The following is a 20,431-nucleotide window of genomic DNA, read 5'->3' as shown; positions in this document are numbered from 1 at the left end:
TAGGCTACTAACTTTTTGTCGATATTAACAGTCAATATTACCGTAGATATGTGAGATTTTTTTTTTTCTAATAGGAGATAAAGGAAGTCGGAGGCAATGTAAGCAGAAAGTCAAGTTTGTGAGAAGGCAATTATATACCTATAAAAGGGAAGTCAATTTGCAAGCATATAAAAAGAGGACAGTTTGCAGAATAAATCTAAAACATATGTAGTTATTTGTAAAGAAACCTTACAGTTATTTGGGCTCTTCCTCCTTTATCATATATATATATATATATATATATATTGTCCTCCTTTATCATATTCCCAAATCAGTTTTTCTAGTATTCAATCAGTTATCACCCTTTCGTAGGGAATTTGAGTCCAACATGCGAGAAAAATAATCCAAGTAAATGACAGACGATACCATTTTGTGAAGAGGCTTCCTGATATACCTTTATTTTGTCAAAGAACATCTTCAATGCTCTTTTTTTCTAGATCAACCAAATCAGAAGAAAATTAATATCTAGGAAGGAAACAGTATATAAAAAGTAATTAGATATTCTAGGTATTTTAAATTGGGCATTTTTCACGATTTCTTTAGGAGGAATGTAATTACTAATCAGCAATTGAATTCACCAAATAGAATGTAGTTAAAACATTGGAATCTCCATTAAGGTGGTAAAGATTGGAAATACAAACAAGAAATTCAACTGACAAACTGATGTAAATGAAGAAAGCATCTTCTGTAGATATACAATTACAAATTCAAAACTGAACTACAATGTGATAATAACAATACAATTTCCAGGAAGGAAATACCAATGAGAAATACAAATAACAAATCCAAAGATTAATCTGATACAATGAAGATTTCATCATTCAAAAATGTGTTAATTATTGCTGTGCAGAACAAACTAGCTGTTGCAGCAGACCCATTGGCAAGCAGCTTATATATTTCACTAAACTTACTGGAAGGTACTTGGCCAGTGTGATCTTTAGTATAAGATGGCAACAAAGTTCTTCCACTTGTCAAAAACAGCTACACACTGAAGGCACTTTCAACTTTTACTTGTGCCTGAAATCTTCAGCCACTCACTAAAATATGCTTGCATTTTATCACGATTTGCAGCATTGCCAACATTAACAGTTGGGATTATCTTATCAGGTCTCAGAAACTAGTCAAAAGAATGGGGATCAAAATGGCAGAATATAGAGCTGAAACCAAAATTTCTGTCACGAAGCTAAAATTGGTACCTTCACAAAATCTTTTAGCTCTGTAAAACTTGAGTGTTCGCTGTAAGGAACACCTGCAAAAAGCAATAGCTAAAATGAAGAACCCAATGAAGAAACAAAGACTCGAATTTTTAACTAAAAGTTTTGTAGCTAAGATATAATTTGCCTACTACTCCCTTTCATCTTACCAGTTCTCATGATCACAATCAATTGCATAGAAAGAGAGGCCTTTTCTTTTGGCCCTCCATCAAAATATTTGTCTGATGCTTGTGGAAAATAGAAATGTACTCTTGAAAAGAATAAATACATTTAAGTGAAACAAAATAGTATTTAGACAAGTTCAAGTCAGACATCGTACCATATATGGTTATGTTGTCTTTAGAACTTGGCTTGATCAGCTCAAGCTGGTTTCCAGTAGTCCCAGAGTATGTCCAACCTAGAGAGGCAATGAAAAGGTACAAGCAAATCTGCAACACAAAACTTGATTTCCAGGAGCAAGATTAATAATTCACCTGTGGGCCGGAAAGCAAGGACGGCTGTGAATCTTTGGTTAAAAGTCCCTAAGTACTCCTTCAGATTCTAAAAATACAACCATTATAGATGACAAGAAGGCCCTACTGACTCAACAAACTCCATTAGCTGATGCAAGGAAATTTAACACCAGACCTCATGCCGCAAGAATGAAAGAGGTAGGACATGGAGCGGAGAACTCTGGCCACATGAACAAAGCCTTCCAGACAATTCAGGCCAGCCAAAGGACTGAAGAATTCGTCTCCTTGATGCATTTATGTATATAGGGATCTACACATATAAGAACTTTACTTTGAGAATTGAAAATGCTAGACTCCATATGTATAGAACTCTCACAATGAACTACGAGAATAATTCTGTTTGTAGAAAAGCAACTCCAACCAACCTACTAACTGCAAAGTTAGAATAAATCTTAGCTTTAAATTTTCAAGAACCAAGTAATAGCGTTTATAAATCAGTTAAATGTCAGAGTTTTGTATCTTCTGACTATTTGAATCTACATTCTTGCGAGATTACCAAAAGCATATATAGGAGCATCTTTTCACACTGCTTTATGTTTATTATGTGACTAGAGGAGGACATCCCGGTATGTGGCCTAGGCACCAACATGTGCACATGCTAATGCTGTTCACTAGACACCCAGCCTATGCCAAGTGACATGTCTGGTACAATGCTATCAAGGATACAACAGTTACCTGCTGAAGAGAAGAGATGAATTATTGTTAGAATATCAGTACCAAAACTACTGTTTTCTAACAGTTCACACTTTTAGAGTAATTGGTGAGTTATCAATCACATCTTTCTACTTCCCTATAACTAACACCCTAATCTTGCCTGTATGGAGAAATCCTTATTTGGTTTTATTCTTATTTATGCATATTACTTTAAACTTTTGTTTTGATGAGGAGGGAATCAAATGGATGCCGGAAACCATGTTGGGCCATTTCGTTTGAGCTCTTTCCAATGTATAACAAATTTTCACATTTTATTGCAAATTCATTTGTTGCGGTTCATAATTATGATACGGATTAGACCCGACCAACCCGCCTCGAACTTCCTGGTATTTGAACGCGGCGTTCGAATGCCTGCATTGCATTCGCATATACAGAGGCACTGTTTTGGCCATTCGAACAACTTTGTAAGACTGGATTATTTCGTATTAAGATTTATTTATTATTTTTGGACGTATGACTAACCTCTAATATGTCGAATGATAGCTATTTGATATTATTGAGCATTTGACATTTATTTTGCATCTAGACTTGAGCCAACCTTCTCCCTCCTCCTATCTCACCCTCGGTACCCACTCTGAGATTCAACTCAGCTTGCAGCCGCTACTTGATGGCATTCGGCCGCACCAGGGAGTTACCTTGCAGCCGCTACTTAGCTTGCCGAGCACTGTGGACTCAATTTACAATGCAACTAGCTCTCACTAAGCCTGAGGAGACACATGAGTCAGGTATACCTGATGATTTGGCTTGTCTTACAAGAGCTTTCAACCCTCTTTGAGGAGCTGAAAGGGTTGCCACTAGCACATGAGGTAGACCATCACCTAAAGATCATGTTAGATGCTAGACCAGTGAACGTGAGGCCTTATCGCTACGCTCACATTCAAAGGGAAGAGATCTCTAAACTGGTAACCGAGATGCTGGACCAGGGGATCATACAACCCAGTCGGAGTGAATATTCTTCACCCATGCTACTGGTGAGGAAGGACGGGAGTTGGTAGTTCTGTGTAGACTACCAGGCACTAAACTCCATCACTGTTAAGAACCAGTACCCTATTTCGATCATTGAAGAGTTGTTAGACGAGTTGGCAGGCGCCTCCTTCTTCAACAAATTGGATTCAAGGGCTGGATGCCACCAGATCCTAGTGTACCCTGATGATGTTAACAAAATGGCATTTTGGACTCATGATGACCACTGAGTTCTAGGTTATGCCGTTTGGCCTAACGAATGTACCAACGACCTTCTAAGGCTTGATGAACGATATCTTTCGTCCCTTGCTTCGTCGGTATGTGCTTGTGTTTTTTAATGATATTCTTCTCTATAGCAAATCTTGAGATGATCACTTGCAGCACTTGAGAGAGGTGTTGTGTTTGCTGAAAAAATATGAGCTCAAATTCAAGAAATCAAAGTGTTTATGAGAAGAGTAGTAGATAGAGTATTTGGGACATGATTTCAGCAGGTGGTGTGGCCGCGGACGCCGAGAAGATACGTTGCATGGTGGAGTGGCAGAAGCGAAAAAATGCCCATGAATTGTAGGGTTTTCTCGGTTTGACAAGGTACTACCACTGCTTTGTTGCTGGATATGGAAGGATAGCCGCTCCACTGACCGCTCTACTTAGGAAGGATGGTTTTTTGTGGGGAGAAAAGGCTAAAACGGCTTTTGAGAAGCTCAAATTAGCCATAACCGCGGTCCTTGTTCTCGCCTTGTCGGACTTTTTCAAGCGATTCCTCATCAAGTGTGATGCATTGGGGGCTGGTACAGGAGCGATGCTGATGCAAAAAGAAAGACCAGTGGTATATTTGCGCAAAGTCTTATCCAAGAAATCGAGACAATTGTCCACCTATGAGTGGGAGATGTTGGCGATACTTCACGCGATCACCAAGTGACGTCCTTACCTCACTGGACGACACTTTGTGATCCATAAGAACTAGCAGAGTCTTCCGTACTTCTTGGAGCAACACGTACACACTCTCGTACAACAGAGATGAGCATTCAAATTGATAGGATATGACTACAAAATGGTGTACAAGAAAGGAACAAAAAATTTGGCTATCGATGCTTTATCGCGCAACCTGACGCCAGCCGAGCTTGCGGCCTTCTCCACTCCTACCTTCCCTTTCTTAGAGAACCTGAGGCATGCAAGTATAGCTGACCAGTTTTATTTTGAGCTGTTACAATAGATCATAGCTGACCTGACACGACACCGGAGCTTGAGGCACGTGATAGGCTAATTTTTTATTGTGGGCGCATCCGTGTACCCGCGGACTTGGAGGCGCGCCGCCGACTGTTGGAGTACTTCCATGTGACACTCCAACAACAAGTCACAAATGGGTGTAGAGGACCTATAAGCGACTTTCTCAAAGTTGTACATGTATAAGAACAAATGCGAATGTAAACGTTACGTCAAGAAATGTCAAATCTATCAACAAGCAAAGATGGAGTCTCTCAAGCCAGTTGGGCAACTCCAATCATTGCCAATTCCAGAGCAAATCTGGGAAGACATATAGATGGATTTAATAGAGGGCTACCCGAGGTCCGAGGATACTCAATGGTTTTGCTAGTTATGCGATAGGATAAGCAAGTATGGTCACCTTTTGACTCTAGCACATCATTTTTCAGCAATGATAGTTGCTAAAATTTTTGTGAAAAATGTACTAAAGATCCATGGGATGCCGAGGCCGATCGTCTTCGATAGTGACCGTATTTTTATCAGTGACTTCTGGGCGGAGTTTTTCAGATTACAGGGGACACGTTGACACTCAGTTCGACCTATTATCCACAAATAGATGGCCAAACCGAAATAGTCAACCAAAGCATTGAGCAGTATTTGAAATGCTTCGTGGCGGACCGATCGAGAGAGTGGTTGTGGTATTTGCTTTGGGCTGAATGGTCCTATAATACCATCTACCACCACAGTATTTAGATGACTCAATTTGAGGCGGTATATGGACAAACAATCCCCGTGCTATAGACATATGATAGGTTGGCACCCGCAAATAAGTCGGAGGCAGATTGGAGCTGATGGACTGGGATGAGACATTGAGACTACTTCATGAGCACATCACTGCAGCTCAAGGTCGAATGAAACATGTCTATGACCGTGGACATTACGAGCGTAAGTTTGTAGTGATTGATTAGGTCTTTGTGAAAGCGCAGTCATATCGTCAAGCGGCATTGCGACATGTACAAAAGCAGAAGTTGTCCTATCAATTCCTCAGCCCATACAAGGTGTTTGAGCATATTAGACTCGTAGCCTATCGCTTGGAGCTGCCTGAAGGAGCATAGGTACATCCAATCTTCCATGTCTAAGTTCTGAAAGCTAGGATCGGACCTGATCTAGCCATTGGAACTGACATACCAAAGCCTACTGAGGAGCGTAAGACGGACGAGCTTAGTACGGATCCTGTAACAACCAAAAAAAAATCCTCCACTGCATGGCACGAGTTGTCGTGCCATGCAGTGGCAGCTGGGTTGGGCACCACGCGCCCCAAGCGCTGGCCCGACCAACCTGGCCGAGCCAGCTGGCGCGGTGGGCCCCCGCCGTCGCCGCAGTCTCCCTCCCCACCGCCTCTCTCCTTTTTCTTCCTCTTTCTCTCTCTCTCTCTTTTTTCTTTCGAGTTCTTGCTCACTTTTCTCTCTTTCTCTCTCTCTCAAACACTCTTTCTCTCTCTACTCGCTGCTGTAGCCACCTCCACTAGCTCCGGTGAGCCTCTCTCTCTCTCTCTCTCTCTCTCTCTCTCTCTCTCTCTCTCTCTCTCTCTCTCTCTCTTTGTCGGCTTCCTCTCGGGACCGCTGGAGGATTGAGCCGTCGGCGAGAGGCCAGCCGCTGAGTGGCCACCAGCAGTCGCACCCCTCCCCCATAGCCCAACCCTCTTCTTTCTTCTTTTTCTTCTTCTTTCTTCTTCTTCTTCTTCTCTTTCTTCTTCCTCTCCTCCTTCCGGCTCGGCCCAGCGCCTTTACAGCGCCAGGCGCTAGGCTCGGCCCAACGCCCTGCTGTGCATGGTACTGGGCTGAGCCCAGTACTATATATATAGTTATATATATATATATATATATATATATATATATATATATATATATATATATATATATGTGCACAATTAGTTTAGCTTAGTTAATTTAATGTATTTAGTTTATACAAATTAAATATAATTATATCATAGTTAGTATATAATTCTAATTATATCATGTTTAGCAAAATACCTGCAATATAAATTACTATTTTAATCCTAAGTAGGTAATAGTAATTATTAGGGTTATGTACGTATATTCTTACGTAATTATTTGCAGTAACTTAATTTTTATTTTCTTAATTATCAAAGAGAATAATAGACAGATAAATTATATTTTAAATACACTATTAAATAATATAATTATGATTAATAAATAACAAAACAAATATAGAAATGAAGAGTACATAATTACAACAAGAAACAATCTTTCTTGCCGGGTTAATTTTAATGAATAGAAAAACTGACATTATTTGTTATAAATAATTTCAGATCCCGACCCCCCCGTTCAAGACCCTGTGGACCTAGCTATCGAGGCTTGATCGTTGTCGTAGCAACGTGAGCGAGTGATTGTTTGGTATTTACAGTGGTGGTGAGTAGTCTTTTCCCCTAGATGCCTTTCTCAAATTATGTTATATTATATATTATGTACATGCATGTTTTGGCCTCCAGCATGATTATATGATTTTATCTAGAGATGATTACAGTCGAGCATATTTTATCATGCATTTGATTACGTAGATCTAGAATATGAGTACATTGGTGATATATATAGAGATGATTCTACTGTTATGATTGTATACCAAGTTGATCTGTAGCATAAGTATGCATGTAATAGATTAGCATGAGTATGCATGTGTTGACGATAGAGTCAGAGACTACATTGCATCATTTTCTCTTGATTCTTATTCCACCTAAATTCTTGTTATGCATTGACTTATTATCGTACTGGATATATGCATATGATTTGTCATTTATAAGGAAAACATGAAATGTGATTGATAGGATAATTGATAGAAAGCATGAGGATACCTGAGTGGGCGCGAGGGTTAGGGCGTGCCTGGAGATGATTAATCGCTCGACATAGTCGCAATCCTGTTGGTCTTACGTCTGAGGTCATTAGTCTGTGTGCGCAGCAGACATTCGGACACATGTCATTCGCCAGGGCATATGTGGCGAGTTATCCTCACGAGGTTTCTATCAACTATGAGGGTGCTCGGTCTGGATGGATGTTGATACCCTAGCGGGTGGCGGGGTATGGTTATATTTGAGATACTCTTGCGGGTGGCGGAATATGCTCTGAGCTTTTGGACATGATGTTGAGACCGGGTACCGAGGTGTTGACTGTGCACAGTGGTCTAGTATGATGATATTATACCGAGATGTCGATGATGATTGTGATGTTGAGAAATGCATATGATTTTATTATTATTTGGTTACCTGATTATTGAGTGATCAATAAGCATCATATATGGTTGCAGTTGATATCATATCATGGTCATGGTCGGCATGCATCATGTGTCATATTTGAGAGAGAGTTATGATGATGATATGACATGGAGATTTATTTATACATTGTCGAGGATTATATATTTTATCAGTTATGACATGACATGTTATCTATTTTTCATTTATATATTATTGAGGAACATTCATATAATCATCCATGACATGATACTCTTTCTGATTTATATTATCCAGTACATGATTTACTCTCTGTTTGGCTTTACTGATTCGAAGTAAGCTCTATTCACTAAGCCTTTAGCTCACGACTCTCCTTGTTTTCTCATTTCCAACAACCCAGGTGAATGAGGAGTAGAGTGTGGTTAGTATTATATGCTAGATAAGTTATCTTGTCTGATATATTAGTAGACATCCTCCAAAGTGTGTATGTATCCTTGTCTTATATTGTAGCAGATGACTTTGTACTTGTATAATTATGTATATATACCACCGTTGTGTATATGTAGTTGTGAAAAGCTCTTGATGATGTGTTGTGGTCTGTGTGGGGCCCAAGTAGGGTTATCTGTATACTGTTGACAGTTAAACTTGAGTTATTCACAATTTATGTGTTGTGGATAAAATTATGATGCTGATACATGTTTATTTGTTTGTCAGTAACTAATCAAATTGTCAGGTACCATGCACGTGTCATGTAGGCTTGTGCCATGCACGTGTTTAGGGTTTGGGTCTTACAGATCCTAGCCAAGCGACGATGACGACATGATGGGCACTTGGAGACGGAGGTTCTAGTGGAGTGGCTAGGGCAACCCACGGATGAGGCGAAGTGGGAGATAAATAACTTAATGGACCGATTTTTTCCCACTTTGTATCTTGAGAACAAGGTGAGAAAAGCATGATGAGTTGTTGTTGTCCATAATTATAATATGGATTAGACTTGACCAACTTGCCTCGAATTAGATCATTTTTATTTTTGAAGAATAAGGATTTCTAGTTGGGGCTTTCGAACACTAGGAAGAGCCATTTGAACGCTCGACGGCTAGGTTATTTCGTATAAGGATTTATTTGTTGTTTTTGGACGTATGGCTAGCCTCTAAATATGTGGAATCGCAATCACTTACCTTCTCCCTCCTCCTGTCTCCCTCACGGTACCCGCTCTAAGATTCAACCAATGGCCAAGGTTATACCTCCGTCGTTTCTCCCACCTCACTCTGGTGACCAAGTCCACTTGGAAGCCCTCTTCTTCCCCTTCAATTTGTTCAAGGTACTAACGCATCTACCATAGTCAACTTCCACTTTCATAACCATAATCTTACCCACATCACCAATTTTCATCTTCCACGTCTATTCTGCCACCCCTGACATTTGATTAGTATTTCTACCATATCTCTTGATCTACTTATATGATTGACAAAATTTTGGTGGCCTTGGATTTCTGACTTCTAGAAAAACAACATATCCAAATCTCAGATTATTTCAACGGTTAGATCAATCCCTATTGTCTTCGAAAGTTTTGTGATAATTTCTATCCAGCACTGCAACTAGGGGTGGCAAAACTTGACCCGACCCGATAACCCGACACGATAACCCGACTGTTAATCAGGTTTGGGTTTAGATTAATCGGGTTCGGGTCATAAACGGGTCAACCCGCCTAACCCGATTATTAATTGGGTCGTGTTCGGGTTTATGCCTCTGACCCGCTTGACCCGTTTAACCCGTTTAAGTAAACGGGTCGGGCGGGTCGGGTCGACCCGCGAACCCGCGAACCCGCGAACCCATCACACACATATATATTCTAAATTTCTAATTTTACCCAAATACCCTCCTACCCTAAAACTCAAGTCACCCAAATAGCCAAAGTCCCAACTCCCAACTCCTCAATCCCCACACCCGCCGTCGCCCCCTTCCCATCTACACCCAAGCTCCTTGCGTCGCGCCGCCGGACACCCGAGACCCTCGCACCGCCGGACACCCGAGAGGAGACAAGGTTCGATCTCTTCTCCTCTCTAGTTGCTATACCGGTAAGAGCATCTTCACCTCATCTCGGAGAGGGGATCTTAGCTTTGCCCGTGTAGTGATGATCGACAATTTGTAAGGGGGATCTTAGCTTTGCCTCTCGTGTAGTGATCTCGACAATTTGCTTCTTAAAAGCTTCATGTTCTCAGCCCGAGTATCGGTATTGGTATGGACAGTACCATATAGCCCTTAAAGTCCAGCTCACAAGTGGGCACATCGGATCCTATCATATCCTCCATTTGGTGCTTGTCTCGCATGCAGATTGAGGTGCTTCTCATGAAGCCTAAAGCCCATGCTACCTACTTGACCTTAGCACTAAATTGGCATGCCATTGTGTGGCTGCGAAAGTTCCTATCCTTGGAGCTTTCTCTTTTACCAGTAGAAGCTTGGAAAAGGAAATATTAGATGTCCATTGTGGAAAGGAATCTCCTTGAGAGCATTAGTAAAGGAAAAGTGAGATTTCCTTCTCAATTTCTTTGGCGATTAATGATTTTCTCACAAATTTTGAGCCTTGCAAGTTCCATTAGCCTTTACATGACAATTCATGGGATTTTAGACAAAGTGGCACATTTAATGAACATGATCTTGGGGATCCAGGAGGTTCTGATACAGATAGGCCAAACAAATCAAATCCAAGCAATATATTCTGTGCTAACATAAACTAATACAATAATGAGAATATACAGATTACTCTAATCACAAATCAATTCATGAGCACAGTATATCATGTGAAATTTATCTAAAATACTATAGGAATGTTTGGTAGAAATATACTTGTTTTAAGAGACATATTTCTCTAGATATTGTATCTAGAAAAATAAATGACTTGTTTGATTAATTGTATTTCATAATGCTATATTTGTTAAACACATATTTTGTTAGCTATATTTCATAACAACATATTTAGTAAACAGGTGTTTAATTAGAAAAAGTCACTATTGCTGTCTATAGGCATTTTGAAATTATGCATTTTGTTATGTTTTTTTTTTTAATTTGAGAAAAGTCTATAGGCAAAGATTTTATTTATTCAATGTATTCTTTTCATATCACTATTACAATAGTCTCAATTTTCAGAGATACTGAGGAAGAAAGTCTTTTGTGATCAATACTCTGATAGAAGTTCATCTTACCTGATTTTAGTTCAATTTAATTTAGTTTCATAGCTTTGGTTCCATGTTATGATATTTTTTTTATTGCTTTCATTTTAGTTATGGGTGATAATAGTACTAAAGATGGAGAAAATATTTCTGAGGAGGTTCCTCCTCCCATAGTTAGTGGAGAGAATTCTAGTAATAAAAGAAAAAGAAAACAAACCTCCAATGTTTAGGAAGTGTTTACAGAGCTACCAAAAGGAGAAGATGGGTTAAAGAGAGCCACATGTAAATTGTGTGGTGTTATATACATATCAGATAGTAAGTATGGGACTGGAAATATGAAACGTCATATACTTGTATGCCCAAAGTTGAAAACTAAAGATATAGGCCAATTATTTCTTGCCAAATCAGAAGGATCAATGTCTTTACATGTTTCTAAGTTTGATCAGGAGAAATATCGTGAATTGATGACAATGACAGTTGTTAAGCATGAATTGCCTTTTCAATTTGTTGATTATGAAGGAGTTAGAATATTGCACAGTTACTTATGTGATGAGGTCAAACATATTAGTAGAAATACAGCTAAAGCAGATGTTTTGAAAATGTACAGAAGGGAGAAGAATAAACTCAAAGATTGGTTACATTCTATTCCTGGAAGAATCAGTTTAACATCTGACTTGTGGACCTCCATAACCACTGATGGTTATCTATGTCTCACGGCACACTTTGTTGATGAAAATTGGGTATTGCAAAAAAAAATTATAAATTTTTGTGCAATGCCAACCCCACACACTGGAATAGCTTTGTCTGATAAGATTTATACATTGTTGACTGAATGGGGTATAGAGAAAAAGTTATTTTCCATAACATTGGATAATGCATCTACAAATGATTTGTTTGTTGAGTTGTTGAGGAGCCAACTTATGTTGAATGATGCTTTATTATGTGATGGTGATTTCTTTCATGTTCGTTGTTGTGCTCATATTCTTAACTTAATAGTGCAAGAAGGTCTCGAAAGAAATAGATGATTCCGTATTCAAAATCGAGAAAGTATCAAATATGTTAAGGGTCACAAGTCGAAAAACAGAGATTTTGCCGAGTGTGTTAAACAAGTTTCTTTAAATAGCAGTAAAGGATTAAGACAAGATGTTCCTACAAGATGGAATTCGACTTACTTAATGCTTGACAGTGCTATTATATACCGCCGTGCATTTCTTCATTTACAATTGAGTGATTCAAATTACAAATATTGTCCATCACAAGAAGAATGGGGTAAAGCTGAAAAGATTTGCAAGTTTTTGAAGTTGTTTTATGATGTTACATCTCTATTTTCTGGATCTATATACCCTACAGCAAATTTGTATTTTTCTAAGGTGGTTTTGATCCAATTGAATATAATGGAAGGCATGCGAAGCTCAGATAATTTTATCAGTCATATAGCCACACAAATGAATGTGAAGTTTGAAAAATATTGGAAACAATATAAGTATTATTTTGGCGATAGCTATCATTCTAGATCCACGATTCAAAATACATTTTGTGGAATTCTCATACAACAAACTCTATGGCTCTTCTTATGAGATGATAAAGATCCGCGAGAAGTTGTTTGCACTTTTTGATTACTATGTTGAGAATACTTCTAAAGTTTCCAATGTGACATCTTTGACTACTTTATGTAAAGTTTCAAATGATACCGAAGATAACAACTCTATGATGAAGGTAATTTAATACCATTCATATGTTCTTATCATTATATTTTTTTAATATTTTTTATATATTCAGAATAATAATTTTTTTTTTTTATGTAGGAGTTTGATTCATTTGAGAGTTTTGAGTTTGTGAGCAAATCACAAAAGTCACAATTGGAATTGTATCTTGAAGAGCCTCGAATTGATCGAAGTTCTAAATTGGATATTCTTAATTATTGGAAATCCAATCAATTTCGATATCCAGATCTTTCTCTCATGGCATGCGATATATTAAGTATTCCTATCTCCACGATTTGCTTTCGAATCTGCTTTTAGTGTTGGTGGTAGAGTACTTGATCAATATAGAAGTGCTTTAAAGCCCGAAACCGTAGAAGCTTTAATTTGTACTCGAGATTGGTTGTTTCATACTAGAGGTAAGTATATTATTGTTTTCTTATATAGATATTAAAAAAGTTTAGTCTACTAATTATTTTATCATATTATGATAGACAATTTGGTAGCATTGGAGGAGCTAACGGAAGATATTACAAATTTGGACTTAATAGCTAATGCAAGTGAAGTTGTAGAATCTGGTGAATGCTCAAATGCATAAATCTAAATCTGGTGAATGCTCATTAACTAATGTAAGTGAAGTTTTTATATATATCTTATATTTTAGATGTTTACTTTTTGTTTTTTTTGGCAGGGTCGTGATATTTGGAGATGGAGAACTTAATGATAATGTTTACATATTTCAAACTATTTGTAATTTGTAATGGATTGTAAACTCTACATTTTGTTCTAATTATCATGGGATTGTATGGACTTTGTTGGAACTTTATTTTAAACTATATTGTACGGACTTTTGTTATGTTAAATTATTAGGATTATAATTTTGATATTGTATAAGTTTTAAGTTGGAAATGTATTATTTGTTTGTACGAATGTATGATACATTTTTGAGAGTTGGAAATTTGTTCTAAACTCTATTGAATGGGTTTTGTTATGATGAATTATTAGGATTGTAATTTTGATGTTGTATAAGTTTTGAGTTGGAAATGTATTATTTTGTTTGTATGAATGTATGATACACTTTTTTAAAATTGAAATTTGTTCTAAACTCAATTGGATGGGTTTTATTATGATGAATTATTAGGATTGTAATTTTGATATTATATGAATTTTGAGTTAAAAATAGGTTGGGTTTTATTATGATGAATTATTAGGATTGTAATTTTGATATTATATGAATTTTGAGTTAAAAATAGGTTATTTTATTTGTGTAATACACTATTTATATATAATAAATTAGTAAATATTAAATTTTATATAGAATTTATATTAAACGGGTTAGACGGGTCGTGTTAACGTGTCGGGTTAACACGACCCGTTTAAGTATACGGGTTAGACGGGTCGTGTTAACGTGTCGGGTTAACACGACCCGTTTATTAAACGGGTTAGGCGGGTCGTGTCGTGTTACCCGTTTATTAATCGGGTCGTGTTCGTGTTTACTAAATGCAACCCGTTTATTAATCGGGTCGTGTTCGTGTCAAGGTAATGTTGACCCGACCCGAATCTGACCCGACCCAAACCCGCTTAACCCGACCCGATTGCCACCCCTAACTGCAACTCGGATTGAAATCATCTTTCTCGAGAGCGATTGTAACATCATTCAACAAAAAGAAGCAATGATCATGTATAAGATAGTGATTATCATGTATGAGAAACAATATGATAGAGCTGCCATAGAGCTTCTTAATTCCAGTATAATATCATGTATACCGATCTTCAAATTTTCTCATGTCTTTTTCACACTTAGAAGTTATGATAACTGAGAACATAGTGATTATAGTAGATGAGAGGCATAATGTGATAGAGCTGAATGCAAACACAGCTTCTTAATTCTATTATCATATCAAATGTTCTTTTCTTCCTTTTGTACTTCTTAATTTCTACATAATCTTATTACATACTATTTGCTACATATCATGCATATTTTTGTTATAGTTCTATTTTTCAGCATTTACTCCCCTATAAAATGAAAAGTAATATATCTCCTTCAAGTATTTTATAATATTTGAAAATGTAACATCAGCAGCAGCTTAAACTCAGCATACGAAACCCTCTAAAACTTCAAAGGTTACATAAAATTTTCCATGTTAAGATAACTCCTTAATACGAGAAACATGAATGCAAAGTCAAATTGGATTTCTATGAAAAATAACACATGTTGAGTAGTATTATGCAAAAAATAAAACAATGGAAAAAGGATCTAATAGAAAATTATCTAGTTAAGCAAATTTCAATCATGCTAATGGTCTTGTTCACTAACCAGTCAAGCTTAGGGGTGGCAATCAAGTAGGGTTAGCCATGTTCGGGTTAGGTCATAATAATGGAAACACGAACACGACCCGTTTATTAAATGGGTCGAAATTTCGAAACATGACTCGTTTATTAAACGGGTTACGCATGTCATAAACGAATTACCGGGCGGTACATGTTATTCGAATTTTTATAAGTTATTCAGATCATAAACGAATTTATTCGAATTGTAAATGGATTTGTTCAATTTATAAACAAATTTGTGTGTGTTATAAATGAGTTAATCGGGTCATAAATGGGTTGGTCGGATCATAAACAGGTTATCGGGTCATAAACATGTTGGCGGATCGGGCCATAAACGGATTAATTGGTTGAGATAATAAACACAGATACAATTCATTTAATAATCGGGTGAAACGGGTTAACCCATTTATGACCCAAATCCTATTATATTAAACTCAAATCTATTTAAAAGCCAGATTATTGTGTCGGATTATTAGGTTGGATTAATTTTGCCACCCCTAGTCAAGCTTAGGCTTGTGCATCAAAGTGAAAAAGGAAAGTAAAAGTGAACCTGCCAGGAGTCCTTATTCGAACATATACCAATATGTTGATAAGCACAAAAAAGATGCGAACAACTTTAGGAAGATAAAATGTCCATCATTTAGCATATATATTTTATATAAACCTTAGCACCTAACACTAAGAGGAATTTTAAACTTATTATTTCTAACTATAACTGATCTGCAAACACATACCTTTAGATATTGAGAAATTGCAACAAAGACATTTTCCTTGCCAATACTGTAAGCTCCAACAATGACAAGGGTTTTCGGCTGTTTCTCTAGATAGTTACAAGTGGTCCTTACGACAAAATCCACAACATCCTCCTTAGGTGGGAACCTGGGAATAAAAACAACTTTCACAACAATCCCTGGAAGAAAAGGTGAACTGCAGAATTAAAGAAATATTATAAGAGTTCACCTATACTTGGGGTTTAAATATGTTGTATCCAGATAAAGCACATTAACGCGGTAATTGAGAAGAAGCGGGTGGGAGTGCATCACTTTAGATGCCCTAAAATCTCCAGTGTGAAGATAGGTTGTCCCATCGGTTAAGCGGAAATGGAGTAGAGCTGCACCGGGACAATGATTGGCTTCCAACATGGTTACCTTGATTCCCTCGATTTCATATTCAGTATCAAGCTCCAGAGGACAGATGTAACTGAAACAAAAAGGTTGAACCAAATTATTTTGAGATTAGAGGACACTCGAATATCACATATTCTGTTATTATAGGAAAGATGCTAGTAAACTGTAATCAAAACTCTTTCAGTAACACTCAAATGAAGCATACAGTGAATTTACTGAGAGACACAATGTCAGCAAGCGAGCTGTGAGTGCAGTGCAATAAATAGGACCATGGGACCATCTCTTGCTCAAGCCACCATAGTGGTCATAATGAAAGTGACTCAGAAAATATCCTGAGCATCCCTCAATTCGTCCATACCGAAAAGCATCTACTGTAAAAGGTGTGCCTACAAAGTTAAATGACATTAAGGAAATATCAGAAAGTAAATGAGAAGTCTGCACATCCCAAACATCAATTGTTTATAAGAGAATGCAATAGGTCAATTACAACAAGCACTCAGACAAGCCTTTATTCATATTATGGGTTAGATGTATGCCAGCAAGAGTCAAGCAAACCTGTTCTTTCAAATTATTTTAAGAAATCAACAAAGAGTATTCTGGGCAAGGGAGCAGAACCTGAGAAAAGCAAACAAGCTTAAAGATGCGCAATGTGGAGAAATGTCTAATGTATTCTACAATCATATTAGATAATAGAATAGGACTGAATCCAACATAGAGTCATCCACATTCTCTATTTTCAACCTTATCATTCTATAGATAATAAAGTCAACCAGAAGTAGTAAAAAGTCCCTGTATATAGGCATGAAAACCGTAGATTTACAAAAGAAACTTCATATAAGATCTCTTTTCAGTACAGCCATCTCATAACTATGTAATCCCCACTAATGCATGCTATTTCTAGTCAATCTATCATCATTACTGGACCACAATGCAAACTTTAGATATAGACTTCATTTTGATCAAGCCACCAAGAAGAAAATAATCAACAAGATACATCAAAACAACAATATCACCTGGCAGTTTCTTGTAAAAGGGGCAAATGCGAGGACGACCAGACCTCGTCTCAAACCCTTTCCTTTTCGATCGAGGAAGAACCTTCTGATCCACACGATCCTTATCCGCGGCACTTCCAACTGCCGTCTTTCGTCTCTTTCTCCCCATAGAAGAAGCCCTCGATCCCGATCCCACCTCCTCTTTCTTGGGCTTCTTGATACCCCACATCTGGAAGAGGCTTCTCTGGACGAGGCCCCTCTTCCCCTCCTCCCCCGCCTCCACCAAGCTGGACCAATCAGTCCCGCTCCGGTAAAAATCGGCGGAAAAGCTACTCGTCCCAACGAAGGATTCGGAGATCGCGGTGTTACCTGGATGGTCATCGCCATCGTCGCCCCCGACTTCGTCGGACGAGGAGGAGGAAGCAATGGGGAAGCCATTCTCGTCGAGCTCCTCGAAGAGGGGAAGAGGTGAATCAGCGCCGACTTCGGAGTCCATCGGAGGGGGAGGAGATGAGATGCGAAGTCGCCGTCGTTGTCTTCTCCTCTTGCTTCCGATTAATGAACGAATCGAGCTTTGAAATGGGCGGCGGGAAAGATATGAGAAAGGCCAGAGAGATTATAGGAAAGATCGCGATTCACGAGGATGCCGAAGCGGGTCTAGCTAGTATATTTTGGGTGGGTCGCGGAGTTGGAAAGTTAGGATCCAATATCCGACTCTATTACTAAAACCTTTATTATTTGGAGGAGGAAGATCTGGATTGGTCAAAAACTCTTCAAAAGTGACCTATTTGGGTGTAAAATTCATATTTCCTACTGAGACATAATATAGTTTGGTCAAAAACTCTGTATTAGGATGATGATTTGGTTGTTTCATCGTATTATGATATCTATGATGCTTTTGTTGGCTTTTACAAGGAGTTATGGCTTAAGGACGTCGATGTCCCTCAAGCATCAGATTACGTATATTCTCTCAATTTTATGTCTCACCTGCAACGGTGAACTACTCAAGCAGTTTACTATTGAGGAGGTTAGAAAAGTCTTATAGTTTATACCGGCCAGTAAAGCTTTTAGCGCCGATGGTTTCTAAGTTGAATTTTACAAACATTATTGAGATATTATTGATGATGATTTAGTGGCTTCTTTTATTGATTTTTAAAACTCTTCTTTTTTGCCGGACCATTGGAGCCAAACCTATCTTTTATTTATCCCTAAATAGGATAATCTAGTTATGGTGACAAACTTTAGATGTAGTGGCATTTGTAAATCATCACTAAAAATATATAATTATTACTATATAAAAATAAATAGTATCGTGTGTAAATCGTCACTAAAAATATAAAAGCAATATTTTTTTATATTTCACTACTTTATTTATTTATGAAAACTATTATGTCTAAATATAGTAGTAGAGTAAAAAAGTAGCTACAAATTTAAATTTTGCTACAATATTCTAATTAGCTACTAAAAGTTTGTTGCTAAATATAATAATTATTGTAGTAAAGTTTATCTCCCTTTATAATGTAAATTATAGAATCCTAGCTAAACTGTTGGCTAACTGGTTAAAGCCTCTCCACCTATATTGATAAGTTAATTTTTATAACTGATAGACACATACATGATAATATTGCTATTGTGCATGAGATCATTACTTATATAAATTTTTCTAACTGTAAAAATAATTTTATGATAATTAAGATAGATTTAGAAAAAGCTTATAGCCATGTTATTGAGAGGCTATTTTTAAAGCTATGCGACTTTTGTAATTTTTGAATAAATTCATAGGTTAGATTAATGATTGTGTGGTTTCTCTTATGTTTGTTATTATTGTTAATGTCTCACCTTCTAATTTGTTTAAAGAAGAGAAGGGTATCAGGCAAGGAAACCTTTTATCATCTTATTTATTCTGATTGCTAAGTTCTTTACTCAATTTATGAATCATGCATATAATAGCAGTAATTTCATCTCATTGCATTTTGGTGATAACATTCATGTCATTTAAGGTATACTAATGATCTTCTAGTTGTGGTTAAGGTCATCCATGCTTCATGTGCTACTTTTTTTTTTCTATATTTGATAGATATAAGTACATTAAGAAGATAAAAATTAATCAAGCTAAATCTGATTTTTTTTTTTTCTTTCCTAATAAAATTCCCTCTAGTCTGCATACTCCTATCATTTATGACCTTCACACGAGGGAAGGGCAGCTTCCCTTTAAGTACCTAGGGTCTTAAATAATCCATAAAAAGTTACTTATAGGGACCATGAAGATGTTTTATCTAAGATTAATATTAAATTGGTGGGTTAGAAGAAGTCATGTTTACTCAGGCTGGATGAATTATCTTAATTATTAAATTGGTCATTAATTACATGCCAATTAGGGGTGAAAATGGATCGAATAGTGCTCAACCCATATCCGGATCAATATTTTTAGTCCGGATACGAATTCAGATATGGATATTGGACGGATAGCAAAATTTAAAACTATATCCTAAATAAAAGGATACAGATAATTTTCGGATAGAGAATCGGATCTTAAACGGATATTGATTGAATTTAAAATAATTATAATATTTTATTTAGATATAATTAACAAAAAATTATTAAGAGTTTTACAGCAAATAATTTTTTTGTATGTCAAATATATGAAATTAGAGAAATTAATCTCTATAAATAATATATAACGTATTATTAGTAACAATATTAATATTTACTATTTAAATAAATAAACTAAAAACTATAAATCATTTAAAAAAATATGTGGGTAAATGAATATCTGATATCCATATCCGAATCCGAAAAATATATCTAACCTGTATCTGAATCCGTATCGGAATTTTTTTGAAAAATTTTATCTGTATCCGAATCGGATAGAAATTTTCTATCCGAATCCGATCCGAATCGAGTCTGATAGCGGGTCGGGTCGGAGTTAATCCGACTCGTTTTCACCCCTAATGCTAATACATTTGATGTCCTCCACTTAGACTCCTCTAGCTATAATTGATCGTATCTCCATCTAGTTAGCTAAGATCATGTTACCAAGCTTAAAAGTAAGAGAGGTCTAACTATGAGGGATATGTATACTACTCATGTCTCCTTAATGCCTAAGAACATCCAACATGTCTCAATGGCAGGCATGACCTTTGGATTAAAATTTTGACGGCTCGCGATGGTAGTAACTCCTCACCCTTAGGTTTCTAGAAAATTCAAGCACTATTATTCTAA

The 20,431-nt window shown here is 37.0% G+C and overlaps 1 protein-coding gene across 4 annotated transcripts; it reads right to left on the bottom strand.

Moving 5' to 3' along the window:
* Positions 1–628: 628 nt before the first annotated feature.
* On the bottom strand, positions 629–18,091 carry LOC140797229 (DNA cross-link repair protein SNM1). Of its 4 annotated transcripts, none has more exons than XM_073150513.1 (9): positions 17,231–18,091; positions 16,423–16,603; positions 16,051–16,290; positions 15,825–15,969; positions 1,881–2,015; positions 1,727–1,793; positions 1,573–1,650; positions 1,236–1,288; positions 629–1,156 (listed from the first exon to the last, which is right to left on the bottom strand). In XM_073150513.1, the coding sequence occupies exons 1-9, from the start codon at positions 17,703–17,705 to the stop codon at positions 1,040–1,042; spliced, it is 1,491 nt and encodes a 496-aa protein (XP_073006614.1). In that variant the 5' UTR covers positions 17,706–18,091; the 3' UTR covers positions 629–1,039. The 4 variants fall into 4 exon arrangements, with proteins under 4 accessions (XP_073006614.1, XP_073006615.1, XP_073006616.1 ...); XM_073150514.1 differs by having other exon boundaries at positions 16,057–16,290; XM_073150515.1 differs by having other exon boundaries at positions 16,423–16,588; positions 17,231–17,858.
* Positions 18,092–20,431: the final 2,340 nt, after the last annotated feature.

Source organism: Typha latifolia, chromosome 11, assembly GCF_019914945.1.
Source record: "Typha latifolia isolate L0001 chromosome 11, TyphaL0001v2, whole genome shotgun sequence".
Lineage (NCBI taxonomy): Eukaryota > Viridiplantae > Streptophyta > Magnoliopsida > Poales > Typhaceae > Typha > Typha latifolia.
The sequence above is the reverse complement of the archived record's forward strand: the minus strand, read 5'-3'. Positions and strand labels throughout refer to the sequence as shown.

Bases quoted from the DNA above. Each gene is read 5' to 3' on its own strand.
- LOC140797229 (XM_073150513.1), bottom strand. From the start codon at position 17,705: ATGGACTCCGAAGTCGGCGCTGATTCACCTCTTCCCCTCTTCGAGGAG. The intron at 1,794-1,880 runs GTCTGGTGTTAA...TTGTATTTTTAG, and splicing joins TTTCATTCTTGCGGCATGAG to AATCTGAAGGAGTACTTAGG. The intron at 1,157-1,235 runs GTACCAATTTTA...TCTTTTGACTAG, and splicing joins AGCTAAAAGATTTTGTGAAG to TTTCTGAGACCTGATAAGAT.